General features: G+C 42.4%; 1 protein-coding gene across 1 annotated transcript; it reads left to right on the top strand.

Moving 5' to 3' along the window:
* Positions 1-8782: 8782 nt before the first annotated feature.
* LOC149438020 (olfactory receptor 52L1-like) lies at positions 8783-9739 on the top strand. Its single transcript, XM_089660333.1, has one exon. The coding sequence runs from the start codon at positions 8783-8785 to the stop codon at positions 9737-9739; it is 957 nt and encodes a 318-aa protein (XP_089516459.1).
* Positions 9740-14887: the final 5148 nt, after the last annotated feature.

Here is a 14887-nt window from a genome sequence, read left to right on the forward strand (position 1 = left end):
CCCCCCACAAAGCCAATACATGAACACATACATCGAATAATAGTTTGCTCCCAAGCAAGACACACAATAGAACAATGGGATGCAACCACATGGCATTAAACAAACCACAACCCCCCACCCCACCTATACATGTCTACACAATATTAGGACAGATCACCCCGAACCTCTAACAGGCACAGGGTGACTTACACATAATAGGGATATGGGGAGCTGAGACAGGAGTCTCCCCACCTCTCCAAAGTGAGCTGCGTTCCATGGGCCCCCCACCCAAAGTGACTCCCGTCACTTATCTCTTCTTTCGGCAGGAGACTAACACAGGAGTAAACCCCAGACTGGCGGACTCCGAAGTTAGTCTGTACTTCCAGTCCCCCAATGCCAGCGCCCAAACAGTACCCCAAGCAAATTGTCCCAAACATAGCATTACTCACCCAGCCAACCTCTGCCTCTCTCGTAGAACATACCCACCGCTGGGGAGAAGTACGGGCTGGTCCTTCTCCCTGAAGTCCTCTCAGCCGCTGGAGAGAAGACAGGATGGCTGGGCTGACTCCATCATGCTGTTGGGGATCTGGGCCGACTGCCCAGCATCCCTGGGGTATCCAGGTAGTGACTGTAGTCTCATCCACTTTGACTTTATGGACATCCCCCAGTGTTCGCAAAGTAAGGCTGACATTCTCCTGTCCCAATGCCAGACCTTTTTCTGGGGTTGTGTCAGTGGAGACCGAAGTCCCATCCACGGACATCAGGTGTTGACACCCCTAAATATTTCTGCTCTGCGTATCATTGCAGAGCCAGATATCGGTTGTCCAGCTCTATCTCCTGCTGGACCAGCCTGTCAAACTCAGTCACCCATTGCTCCTGGTGGTTGCTCTCCCAGGAATGGCATCTGTAACATCCGATGGTCCCTGGCCCTTTCCCCTGGGGTTGGATAGCACTTAACCTTGTACATACCAGCGACCTGGAGGGCTCCACTCCAAAGCACCACCCAAATCCGCTGCCTGAGCTCCAGGTACTCATCCGCAGACACAGTCCTGGGGTATGTTTCAAGAACGATCTGCAGCAGCCCTGGGAACTCTGATGCCAGGTCCATATCTCCACTGGGGTGACCAACGTCTCCTTTCCTGATCTTGAATCTCTGAAGTGGTTTGGACGTGTTCACAGCCAGGAAGCACAATCCCACCACTTGCCACCAATGTAACGGAACCAGACCCAGTCTGCGCTTGGGTATTTCCGTTAGACTCCCGCTTCCCCGTCCGAACACCGACCACAGACACCACCGCTGATCATAAAAAACTAGACGACACCAGTCTTGGAAGATAACCAATGACACTGGGAACAATTCCCCCCCTCCCTGCATAATAACACAGGGCGGGGCAAACCACATCTAGCAATAAGAGACACATCAGCAGACACCCCCCACAAAGCCAATACGCACAAACACATACATCCTATAATAGTTTGCTCCTAAGCAAGACACACAATAGAACAATGGGATGCAACCACATGGCATTAACCAATCCACAACCCCCACCCCACCTATACATGTCTACACAATATTAGGACATATCACCCTGCACCCCTAACAGGCACAGGGTGACTTACACATAATATGCACAATATGTTATATACTGTGTACATATATATATTTTTTTTATTTTGCCCATTTTTTGCACTTTTATTGTTTAAAATAAATAAAAGCACTTTAATGTTTCATTTATATGGGGGTATGATGGTTTAAGGGATTCATATTTTATAAGATGATTTGTGATAAAGAAAAACCCCAACAAAACCTGTATTAATAATTCTTGTACTAATAATTCCCATTTGGCTTTTTTTTTAGTACATCCGCAGAATACCTCGGCCACGAGCGGACACCAAATGAACATAACAACCCTTGTTTGTGCTGGCCTGAGAAAATGAAAAAAACATTTATTCTAAGTATCCCCCATTGGCACTTCTGCTCTGGTTAGAGTCTATCAATCCCTGGAGGTCAAAGGGTGATTATTCACCAGATAAATATTCCCTTATTACTTTCCAATTAGAAAAGTTTAGAAAATGCTTCGAAAAGAATCACCCACCGGACTAAGACTAATAGCTGCCCTGCTATAAATAGGGGTGCATATGCACCTCAGCGGCAAAATGAAAAGGACTTCAGCCGGAGGAAATCACACCCACATTATGTAAAATAAGGCAAGTCATTTTATTTTTTTTTATTTATTTTTTTTGATTGCGTTAGGAAATGTTACAGTGAATTTTAATTTTAAAGGTTCAACCTGCTTGATATATAAAGCTTTTTATATATATATATATATTTTTTTTTTTAAATATATTTTTAAGCAAGACAGAGCTTAAAATTCTCTAACTTATTGAATAAACCTATATATATATATATATATATATATATATATATATATACACACACACACACAGTATATATATATATATAAATAAACACACACACATCTCTCTCTCTCTCTCTTTCTATATATATATATATATTTTAATTATGACAGAGCTTAAAATTCTCTGATTTATTGAATTTAAGAGAAAATGTAAAAATGTTTTTTCTTGTTTTGGATAGAGGGTTAGCCCCACTGCCAGATTTTTATTGCTGTCTGTTTCATAGTATGACTGATCATTTTCCACATTTACATTTAAAGGTTCAACCTGCCTGATATATAAAGCTTTATATATGTCTAGACACACACATATATATATATATATTTTTTAATTATGACAGAGCTTAAAACTCTCAAATTTATTATATATAATACATTATTATATATATATATATATATATATATATATATACATACATATCTCTCTCTCGCTCTCTCTCATTTTCCACCTTTACATTTTAATGATATATACCTCCTAATACCCCGATGAAGCAGATCAGAGAAATGAATTGGGAGTTATCTTTCCAAGAATACAGGAATCGGAGCATTTTAATGGAAATAGATTTTGCTACAATATAACAATCTTTGCAGTCAACGCAATTTTGTGTTGGTCTATAGGTGGCCATACATGTGTAGATTTTCGGATGAGAGTATTCATAAGAATTCTTTGAACATTCGGTGAATGGACGAATGTTGTTGGAAAATTGTCTTTTGCTTTTAACATTCGACTTTAAAATTAATGTAATTTCTGAACAATAACCACGTACACTTTCCAAAAATTTTCCTTCCTGCCCCTTAGAATTTTACCATCTCCGCTGTCGAAAATAAACATGGATTTGACCCCACTACCAATTAGAAAATCAAATATTCGTGGAATTAAATTTCTTGAACAAAAATCTATACCTGTATGGCCAGCTTTGGGCTAAATTGTGGTTTGGTTGCGGCTCTACATTGAGGTTTAACCAATTCACATCCAGGGCAAATTTTACATTTTTCACACCTATTGTAAAATCAGCATTTTTCTGCTAGAAAATTATTAGAATCCCCGAACAATTACTGTATTGATTTTTTTTTTTTAAAGCAGGCGCCCTGTAGAATAAAATGGTGGCAGCTGCAACTTTAATAAATGCATATTTTTAGGGAAAATTAAACTCAATTTTAGTACATACAAATACAAAATAAATAATGTGTAGTTGCATTGAATAAATAGATACTAAATATATCAAGACTCCAAATTATGTGTCAAAAACAAAGAAAATTAGCACTGAGGTGCTAGCAAAATTAACAAAGCTGCCACCTTACAATTGTGATACCATCCCTATCCCTAATTCCCAAATAAAGAGAATCCCAACTTGACATAAAGAATAGGCAATAAAGCAAATATATTGAAAAATAAAAACATTTTCTACATAATCACCTATTAATCAAAATCAAAGTGCAGAAAAAAGAAAAAGAGTCCAGCGAAAAAGTCCAAATACAAATTTGCAAAAGTGAAAATTTGTATAAAACTAGTACAATAAAATGCAATCAAGCAAATATACTGATAATAATAGTTGTTTTTACACTTTTTTTAAACTTAACTTTAAGTTAAATTTTAAGGTGGCCCGTCTCACTATCGTGAAAGTGACAACTTTTACTGAGCAGCCTTTCACCAGCTTAAAGAAAAAGATGGCAAAGCTCACGGCTGCAGCTCGTTTTAACCACTTAAGGTCAAAGACGTAGTAAAATGGCCTAAAGGAAGGCAAGTGGTTAATGTCGATTATCTGCTATGATCAATATATTATTAAGAATTTCTCTTTTATATGTTCTTACATGATTTTAAGAGTCTATGGTAAATTAAAAAAAAATAAATATATATATATATATATATATATATATACACACACACACACCACACATAATAAGTATTTGCTCCCCTGCTGATGTTGACTGTTCACCCACTCACAAAGAAATGATCGGTCTAAAAATCGAACATTCGGCGTATTGTAACGCTGAGAGACAGAATAGCAACAACAATTTCAGCAGAAATGCGTCTAACAAATGATGACTGATCTGCATGTTCATGAGGGAAAGAAGGATTTGATCCCCTATCATTCAGCAGGATTTCTGGCTCCCAGGTGACTTTCATACAGGTAACAAGCTGAGATTAGAAGCAGTCTGTTAAAGGGAGTGCTGCTAATCTCATTGTGTTACCTGTATAAAAGACACCTGTCCACAGGAGCAATCAAACCATCAGATTCCAAACTCTCCACCATGGCAAAGACCAAAGAGCTTTCCAAGGACGTCAGGGACAAGATTGTAGACCTACAACAAGGCTGCACTGGGCTACCAAACTATGGCCAAGCAGCTTGGTGAGAAGGTGACAACAGTTGGTGCAATCATTCACAAATGGAAGAAACACAAAACAAGTGTCAGTCTCCCTAGGTCTGGTGCACCATGCAAGATCTCACCTCGTGGAGTGTCAATGATCATGAGAACAGTGAGGAATCATCCCAGAACTACACGTGAGGATCTTTTCAATGATCTCCAGGCAGCTGGGACCACAGTCACCAAGAAAACAATTGGTAACACAGTACGCCGACAAGGACTGAAATCCTGCAGTGCCCGCAAGGTCCCTCTGCTCAAGAAAGCACATGTCCAGGCCCGTCTGACGTTTGCCACTGAACATCTGAATGATGCAGAGGAGGACTGGTGGAAAGTGCTGTGGTCAGATGAGACCAAAATCGAGCTCTTTGGCATCAACTCAACTCGCCGTGTTTGGAGGAAGAGGAATGCTGCCTATGACCCCAAGAACACCATCCCAACTGTGAAACATGGTGGTGGAAACATTCTGCTTTGGGAGTGTTTTTCTGCTAAGGGGACAGGACAACTGCACCGCATCAAAGGGACGATGGACGGGGCAATGTACCCTCAAATCTTGGGTGAGAACCTTCTTCACTCAGCCAGGGCATTGAAAATGGGTTGTGGATGGGTGCTCCAGCATGACTATGACCCAAAACATACAGCCAAGGCAACAAAGGAGTGGCTCAAGAAGAAGCACATTAAGGTCCTGGAGTGGCCTAGCCAGTCTCCAGACCTTCATCCGATTGAAAATCTGTGGAGGGAGCTGAAAGATCAAGTTGCCAAACATCAGCCACCAAACCTTAATGACTTGGAGAGGATCTACCAAGAGGAGTGGGCCAAAATCCCTCCTGAGATGTGTGCAAACCTGGGGGCCAACTCCAGGAAACGTCTGGCCTCTGTGATTGCCAACAAGGGATTTGCCACCAAGTACTAAGTCATGTTTTGTGAAGGGGATCAAATCCTTATTTCCCTCATGAACATGCAGATCAGTCATCATTTGTTAGACGCATTTCTGCTGAATTTGTTGTTGCTATTCTGTCTCTCAGTGTTACAATACACCGAACATTCGATTTATAGACCGATCATTTCTTTGTGAGTGGGCAAACATTTAAAATCAACAGGGGAGCAAATACACATTTCATTCACTTTATGTACATAGTTTTTTATATATATAGATAGTCTTGTGCATATGAGTAAAAGTTTTAAAGTCTAATGTTTGGGATGTGGTACTGGCCCCAGTACAGCATCAAATATTTTTCTTCTCTCCTCTCATTCCAGCCCTTGGCTGTATCTCTTTACCTTCCATGGTCACCTGATTTTGGGATTTGATGATTGTATCCATAGCTCCTCGTGGATAACAATTAATGATGTTTGTGAATAAATAAAATTTGTGTTATATTTCCCGTTATCTCTATTTTTGAAAATGTTCGGACGATGCTGACTTATACCCAGTGGCTTCAGAATTCTCTGGACTAGGGGATACATGCACATCAGATATACACTATAGGGTCAAGTGGTTGTAGAAAATTGACCACCTATACGATCAGTGAGGTCAGGCCAAAGTTCCTCCAGGCTAACTGGTCAAACCATGGTATGATGTAATATTACTAATACCCTTTACTGTGAAAATCCTAAACTCAATCATGTGGAGGCACCTCAACATACCTTTGTGATGGTCAGGTGTACACCTGCTTTTGGTCATATAGGTAAGTGTCATGGTCAGGTGTTCCCATAGCTTGGGTCACATAGGTAAGTGTGATGGTCAGGTGTTCCCATACCTTGGGTCATATAGGTGGGTGTGATGGTCAGGTGTTCCCATACCTTGGGTCATATAGGTAAGTGTGATGGTTAGGTGTTCCCATAGCTTGGGTCATATATGTAGGTGTTATGCTCAGGTGTTTACATAGCTTGGGTCATATATGTAGGTGTTATGCTCAGGTGTTCACATAGCTTGGGTCATATATGTAGGTGCGATGGTCAGATGTTCACATAGCTTGGGTCATATAGGTAGGTGTTATGGTCAGGTGTTCCCATACTTTGAGTCATATAGATAGGTGTTATGGTCAGGTGTTCCCATAGCTTGGGTCATATAGGTAGGTGTTATGGTCAGATGTTCCCATAGCTTGGGTCATATAGGTAGGTGTGATGGTCAGGTGTTCCCATAGCTTGGGTCATATATGTAGGTGCGATGGTCAGGTGTTCCCATAGCTTGGGTCATATAGGTATGTGTTATGGTCAGGTGTTCCCATAGCTTGGGTCATATAGGTATGTGTTATGGTCAGGTGTTCCCATACCTTGGGTCATATAGGTAAGTGCGAAGGTCAGGTGTTCCCATACCTTGAGTCATATAGGTATGTGTTATGGTCAGGTGTTCCCATAGCTTGGGTCATATAGGTATCCATAGCTTGGGTCATATAGGTAGGTGTTATGGTCAGGTGTTCCCATAGCTTGGGTCATATAGGTAGGTGTTATGGTCAGGTGTTCCCATAGCTTGGGTCAGAGAGGTAAGTGTGATGGTCAGGTGTTCCCATAGCTTGGGTCAGATAGGTAGGTGTGATGGTCAGGTGTTCCCATAGCTTGAGTCATATAGGTAAGTGTTATGGTCAGGTTTTCCCATAGCTTGGGTCAGATAGGTAGGTGTTACGGGCAGGTGTTCCCATAGCTTGGGTCAGATAGGTAGGTGTGATGGTCAGGTGTTCCCATAGCTTGGGTCATTTAGGTAAGTGTGATGGTCAAGTGTTCTCATACCTTGGGTCATATAGGTAGGTGTTATGGTCAGGTGTTCCCCTAGCTTGGGTCATATAGGTAGGTGTGTTTGAAAAAGTCTTCCTCCCCCCTGAAATGCCCCCCATGTTGTCATGTTACAATGTATCCCCCCCTTCTCCCTGAAATGTCCCCCATGTTGTCATGTTACAATGTATCCCCCCCTTCTCCCTGAAATGTCCCCCATGTTGTCATGTTACAATGTATCCCCCCCTTCTCCCTGAAATGTCCCCCATGTTGTCATGTAACAATGTATTTATTGGGATTGGATGTGATGGACCGACACAAAGTGGCACATCATTGTGAAGTGGAAGGAAAACGAGAAATGTTTTTCAAAATTATTTACAAATAAATATCTGAAAAGTGTGGCATGGATTTGTATTCAGTCCCCCCCCCCGGAGTCAATAATTTGTAGGACAATTCCAGCTGCAAGTCTTTAGGACGTCTCTTTGCACATCTAGAGAGGGACATTTCTGCCCATTCTTCTTTGCAAAATGGCTCAAGCTCTGTCAGATTGGATGGAGGGCGTCTGGGAACAGCAATTTTCAGGTCTGGCCGCAGATTCTCCATTGGATTTGGGTCTGGACTGTGACTGGGCCATTCTAACACATGAAGATGCTTTGATCTAAACCATTCCATTGTAGCTCTGGCTGGATGTTTCGGGTCGTTGTCCTGCTGGAAGCAGAAGCTCCGCCCCAGTCTCAAGTCTTTTGCAGACTCTAACAGGTTTTCTTCTTGGCTCCATCCATCTTCCCATCAACTCTGATCATCTTTCCGTCCCTGCTGAAGAAAAGCATCCCCACAACATGACTCTACCACCACCATGTTTCATGGTGGGGATGGTGTGTTCAGGGTGATGTGAAATATTAGCTTTCCACCACACATAGCCTTTTGCTTTTAGGCTAAAAAGTTAAATTTTGAGTTTGATCTCAGAAGGCTGAGAAAACAGAATATTGAAAATGGTCCAAACCTAGGTTAGGTCTACCAGATTGAGATAGTCAGGATCAGGGGCGGACTGACCATTCGAGCACTCGGGCATTGCCCGAGGGCCTGGGGTCAGTAGGGGACCCCATGAAATGCCCCTGGTACCTTTTTATAGGCTTTTTCGGGTGTGCTTTGAGTGTGGGCAAGGACACAGGGGCCACATGATCCCCTATTGCCCAGGGGCCCCATGAGTTGCCATTCCGCCCCTGGTCAGGATCTTTCAGTACTAAAATGGTACCACTAATCACATAAAGCTGTGTGTTTCAACTTTCACTTTTCACTTTTCAGCTGTGAAGATGAACTCATCGGATGTGTATGGCCCAATGCCTCCCGAGTTTGTTCTGGTGGGCCTGTCATGGATCGGTGGCGAGAAGCAGTTGGCCGCATTCATGTTCCTGTTGATGTATCTGATAACAGTCCTAGCCAACTGCTCCATAATTACATTGGTGAAGATGGACAGGAAGCTCCATGAACCCATGCACATATTCATATCTCTACTGGCACTGATAGACCTCAGCGTGTGCTCCTCCGTCATTCCGAAAGCTCTATCAATTTTGTTGTTCGGTTCCAACACCATCAGCAGTATTTCTTGCCTGGTCCAGATGTACGTCTTGTATGCAATGTTGGGAACTCAGTCTTCCCTCTTTGCCCTCATGTCCTTCGATAGGTACGTGGCCATATGTCACCCTCTCCGTCACTCCATAATAATGAGAAGCTCCTTTATCGTGAAATCCATGATGTTCATCATCTCACGTTCTACTGTTCTGCTGATTCCCATCCCGGCACTGACAGCCCACATGACTTACTGCAAGGTCAACATAATTCGTCATGCACACTGCGAATATATTGAAATTATAAAGCTTTGGTGTGGAGACCTGACCACTGTAGTTGTCTATATGATCGTCCTCGTCTGCCTCTTCCCTGGAGGGGACAACACGCTGGTCATTTTCTCCTACGTCAACATCCTGAACGTCATTCACAAGCTCCGGTCTCCCCAAGCTCGCTGGAAGTCGTTGAACACTTGCAGCTCCCATGCCATCTTGCTCTCCTTGTTTTACGTCTCTTCGGCCTTCCCACTCTTTCTGTTCCTCTATTATCCGGATTCTCCTCTGTATCTGAAGACAATGACCGAGATTCTCAGTTTTCTACTCCTGCCGATGATGAACCCAATCGTGTATGGTGTGAAGACCAAGGAAATTCAAGATGGATTCAGAAGGCATTACTGGAAAATATTCAGGCTCAACGCTCAATAGAGAGAGGGAAAAGTAAAGGGGTCAACTTACACAAAAGTGATATGTTAGTATGGGCTGGAGGATCGAGGTTTTTAAATAAATAATTCTAAAGGGTAGCTCCACTTTCATTTAAAGGGAAAAAAAATAGTATATACAATTGCTACACAAGCCAAGTTGTAATGTATCTCCTTCCCACCCAGCCCCGGCATGCCTAATGCCTAGGGGTTGGGAAAGGGCTGCTCGATCATGTGACCATGGTGATTGGCTGTCACAGTGGTCACATGATCAGGAGCTGGTCCCCTCGTCTCCTGATCACTGCTAGAGCTGTCTATGACAGTTAGGTCACTGTATTGGGAGCGTGCAGTGAGTGCCCTATCAACACAGAAACCTTGGCTTCGCATGGATGATAAGGAGTTTCAGACACCAGGAGGTGAGGGTGGGGTTTTAGGGTCATGTGATCGCTGTGATTCGCTGTCATGGCGGTCACATGATCGGAAAAAGGTACCGATTGCAAGGGGAGATCGGGACCTTTCCGTGAGACACCGAGATACGTGCTGGGAACGTGCTCTCAGCACATATGTGTTTTCAAATGGTACGCAAATATGCAGCCGCTCGGCGTCAAGGCCCAGCCATCAAGAGGCCGCATATCTGCGTACGGTCGGGGGTCAAGGGGTTAAGATAGCATACGGAAAGGTTAGGATCCCTGTCAGGTTTCTGTCGCTCAAGAACAGGGCATTTTTTTCTCAGAGAATAGATGCAGGAACTTCCCTGTTCCAAGTCAAACCTTGTCTCCGCCACCTACCCACCTCTGAGCAACGTTCTTTGGTTCCACCCCCTACCCACCTCTGAGAAACGTTCCTTGGTTCCACCCCCCACCTACCTCTGAGCAACGATCCTCGGTTCCTCCTACCCATCTCTGAGCAATGTTCCTCGATTCCACCCCCTACCCACCTCTGATCAACGTTCTTTGGTTCCACCCCCTACCCACCTCTGAGCAACATTCCTTGGTTCCTCCTACCCACCTCTGAGCAACTTTCCTCGGTTCCACCCCCCACCTACCTCTGAGCAACGTTCCTCGGTTCCTCCTACCCACCTCTGAGCAACGCTCCTCGGTTCCTCCTACCCACCTCTGAGCAACGTTCCTCAGTTCCACCCCCTATCCACCTCTGATCAACATTCCTCGGTTCCACCCCTACCCATCTCTGAGCAACGTTTCTCGGTTCCACCCCTATCCACCTCTGAGCAAAGTTCCTCGGTCCACCCCCTACCCACCTCTGAGCAACGTTTCTCGATTCTACACCCTACCCACCTCTGAGCAACGTTCCTCGGTTCCACCCCCTGCCCACCTCTGAGCAACATTCCTTGGTTCCGCCCCCTACCCACTTCCCAGTACCACCTATTTTAGAGAACAGAGAACCAAATATTTTTTTGGGGTGCTAAGAAATTTGTTAACAATAACAAGAAAAGCAGTAATATAGATCCCCTGCAGCCGGGGACAATAGATCCTCCAGAAACAAAAGATCCACCCCAGCAACAATAGAACCCCCAGCAACAAAAGATCCACCCCGGCAACAATAGACCCTCCAGCAACAAAAGATCCACCCCAGCAACAATAGACCCTCCAGAAAATTTTTTACTGGTTTTCATATATTATTATCATTAGTTTGACTATTGGTTTTAAATCATCCTATATTTATTTTCCTCATCATTATTATCATCAGTTTTATCATTATATATTATTACCAGTTTTATCACTCAATAATATTATCATCATTATTTTTGGTTTTATCATTATATATTATCAGTTTTATCATTCTGTGTTATCACCCTCATTATTACTGGTTTTCTTATATATTATTACCAGTTTTATTATTGCTTTTAAATCATCCTATATTTATTATCATCATCTTTATTATTATTGGTTTTCTAATTATTTATAATCATTATTATGGGTTTTATCATTCTTTATCATTTGTTTTTCTAAACATATATTATTATTGTTATTATCGATTTTATCTTCATTTTATTATCACTCCTATTATTACTAGTTTTCTTATTATATATTATCATCATTTCTATTATTGGTTTTAGCATTCTATATTATTATCATCTTTATTATTATCAGTTTTATCATCATAAATTATCTATTTTATGAAATAAACCTCCAGGCTGCAGATATTCAGCATTTACTGTAAATAAATAAAATATTTGAGGGTGTTTAAAAAGTTTTATTCAGGAGGTTGGTGATTATTTTTCTACTTCAATCCAAGTTCACTCCTGAAACAGTTAAATTTTGACTCTTGACAATTATCTCAATGACAATTCCCAGCTGTTGTATTCTACACCTTATTGTATCATGAAATGGAACAGAATAATAAAAGAAGACAAGCGTACGAAACTCGTTCGGTCGTTGCCCTGAAGAAGACAAGCGTACAAAACCCGTTCGGATGTTCCTTGAAGAAGACAAGCGTACTAAACCCGTTGGGTCATTCCCTGAAGAAGACAAGCGTAAAAAACCTGTTGGGTCGGACCCTGAAGAAGACAAGTGTATGAAACCCGTTGGGTTCGGACCCTGAAGAAGATAAGCTTGCAAAACCCGCTGGGTCGTTGTCCTAAAGAAGACAAGAATACAAAACCGGTTGGGTCGTTCCCCTGAAGAAGACAAGTGTACGAAACCCGTTGGGTCGTCTCCTGAAGAAGAAAAGCATATGAAACCCATTGGGTCGAACCCTGAAGAAGACAAGTGTACGAAACCCATTGGGTCGGACCCTGAAGAAGACAAATGTACGAAACCCGTTGGGTCATTCCCCTGAAGAAGACAAGTGTACGAAACCCATTGGGCCATTCCCTGAAGAGGACAAGTGTACGAAACCCGTTTGGTCATTCCCTGAAGCGAACAAGTGTACGAAACCCGTTGGGTCAGACCCTGAAGAAGACAAGCGTACAAAACCCGTTGGGTCATCCCCTTTGAAAGGCAAGCATATGAAACCTTTTGGGTTGTTGCCCTGAAGAAGACAAGCGTATGAAACCCGTTTGGTTGTTCCCTAAAGAGGACAAGCGTATGAAACCCGTTGGGTTCGGACCCTGAAGAAGACAAGCGTACAAAACCCGTTGGGTCGTTTCCCTAAAGAAGACAAGCGTACAAAACCCGTTGGGTCGTTCCCTAGAGAAGACAAGCATACAAAACTCATTGGGTCATTCCCTGTTAAAGACAAGTGTATGAAACTCGTATGGAGTGAACTGAGTTTCGTATGCTTATCTTCTTCAGGGAATGACCCAACGAGTTTCGTATGCTTGTCTTCTTCAAGGAATGACCCAACAGTTTCGTTTGCTTGTCTTCTTTAGGGAATGACCCAATGAGTTTCGTGTGCTTGTCTTCTTCAGGGATGACCCAACGGGTTTTGTATGCTTGTCTTCTTCAGGGAATGACCCAACAGGTTTTGTATGCTTTTCTTCAGGGAATGACCCAACGGGTTTTGTATGCTTGTCTTCTTCAGGGAATGACCCAACGGGTTTTGTATGCTTGTCTTCTTCAGGGAAAGACCCAGTGCATTTTGTATGCTTATCTTCTTCAGGGAATGGCTCAACGAGTTTTGTATGCTTGTCTTCTTCAGGGAATGACCCAATGGGTTTCATACACTTTTCTTCAGGGAATGACCCAACGGATTTCGTATGCTTGTCTTAAGGGAATGACCCAACAAGTTTTGTACGCTTGTCTTCTTCAGGGAATGACCCAACAAGTTTCGTACGCTTGTCTTCTTCAGAGGGGCATATGGTATATTGTATGATGCAAAGACCACAAAGAACTTCCAGCCATGTAGATTAAAAAGTGCAAACTGATGCCTTCAACATAACACACAAAGGGACCCTCTAAATCCAAGAACACTGGGGGAGAGTCTCTAGGGTTGCCATCCATGCCAGCAGCAAGGCCCAGAATGTTTGTCTCAAACGTCCGCATTCTTCTTTCACATGACTTTGGATTCCCATAAGGTGCGGAGGGTTGTGATGAACATTCTGAGTATTGTTGCAACCTTGAAAGGCAACCCTTGTGATGTCCCCCAGTGTTCTTGGGGGGGTCCAATTGTAAGTGGCTGAAGGTGGTTCCCCACACTCCTACCAACATCCAGGGCTCTCCCCTTCCAATGGGGAGTCAGAGACTGAAGCTGGCGGTCAGGGCTGCACACAAAAAAGTTGTAGAAGGAACTTCTGTTCCCAAATCCTCTCTATGGTGTATGAAACCGAAAGCGACAAAGATTTGATCAATTCTGGTTTGTCGTTTGCCGGCCATCACCGGCTGGTAACAGCATCTGATCAAACTGATCTTGGTTGGATCTGATGCTTTTGAGGGCAGAGGAGGGATTTGGGATGTGATAGACCTCATACAGAGAACCTGTCACTGCCCGTGCTGTCACAAGGGATGTTGTCAAACCCTTGGGATAGCAATAAAGTTACAAAAATGAGACAGTGCAAAAAATAATTTAAAATAAAATAAATAAAAAAACAAAACAAAAAGTAAAGCACCCCTGACCCCCCCCCCCAAAGGCAAATGCAAACACATACTCCCGCACACATATGTAAACAGTGATCGCACCACACATGTGAGGTATCGCCGCAAACTTCAGAGCGAGAGCAAAATTTTCTGCATTTCTTGTACGTACGGTATCCTGTTGAAAATAGTAGGCTGTCCTACAGGTAACACACACGCGTGTGGTCCCATCTGTGTGGTTTCCCATATGGAAGAAAAATATATGTGAAATATACTTTAAAAATATTCTTCCCAAATATATTGCCATATATTTGAAATGCTGCAATTTTGACCATATTCAATATATTTGAAATAAATAAATATATATATACACTCATGTTGAAATGCGTTTTTGTTACAAAATATATGAAAAATATTTTTAATAATACATTTCAAATATACTGCATGTCTTTAAAAATACAAATTTAAATTTTTGGAATGCATTTACAAATATATGTAAAAATGTGTGTTAAAATGACTTTTTTATATGTTGAAAAAAAATCTGAAGAATATATTTAAAAAATATTCTTCAGATTTTTTTTTAGGGGCTCGGAAGGGGGCAGCAAAGCTGTGGTTCATCTGCCTAGTTTTACTGCCCCCTGTGTGCAGGTGTGAGCAAGCCCTAATTGTCCTCTCTTTTTCAT

The sequence above is a fragment of the Staurois parvus genome, unplaced genomic scaffold (assembly GCF_062004578.1).
Source record: "Staurois parvus isolate SC_StPar_1 unplaced genomic scaffold, SC_StPar_1.0 ptg001225l, whole genome shotgun sequence".
NCBI lineage: Eukaryota > Metazoa > Chordata > Amphibia > Anura > Ranidae > Staurois > Staurois parvus.

Coding starts and splice junctions, on each gene's coding strand:
- LOC149438020 (XM_089660333.1), top strand. CDS start 8,783: ATGAACTCATCGGATGTGTATGGCCCAATGCCTCCCGAGTTTGTTCTG.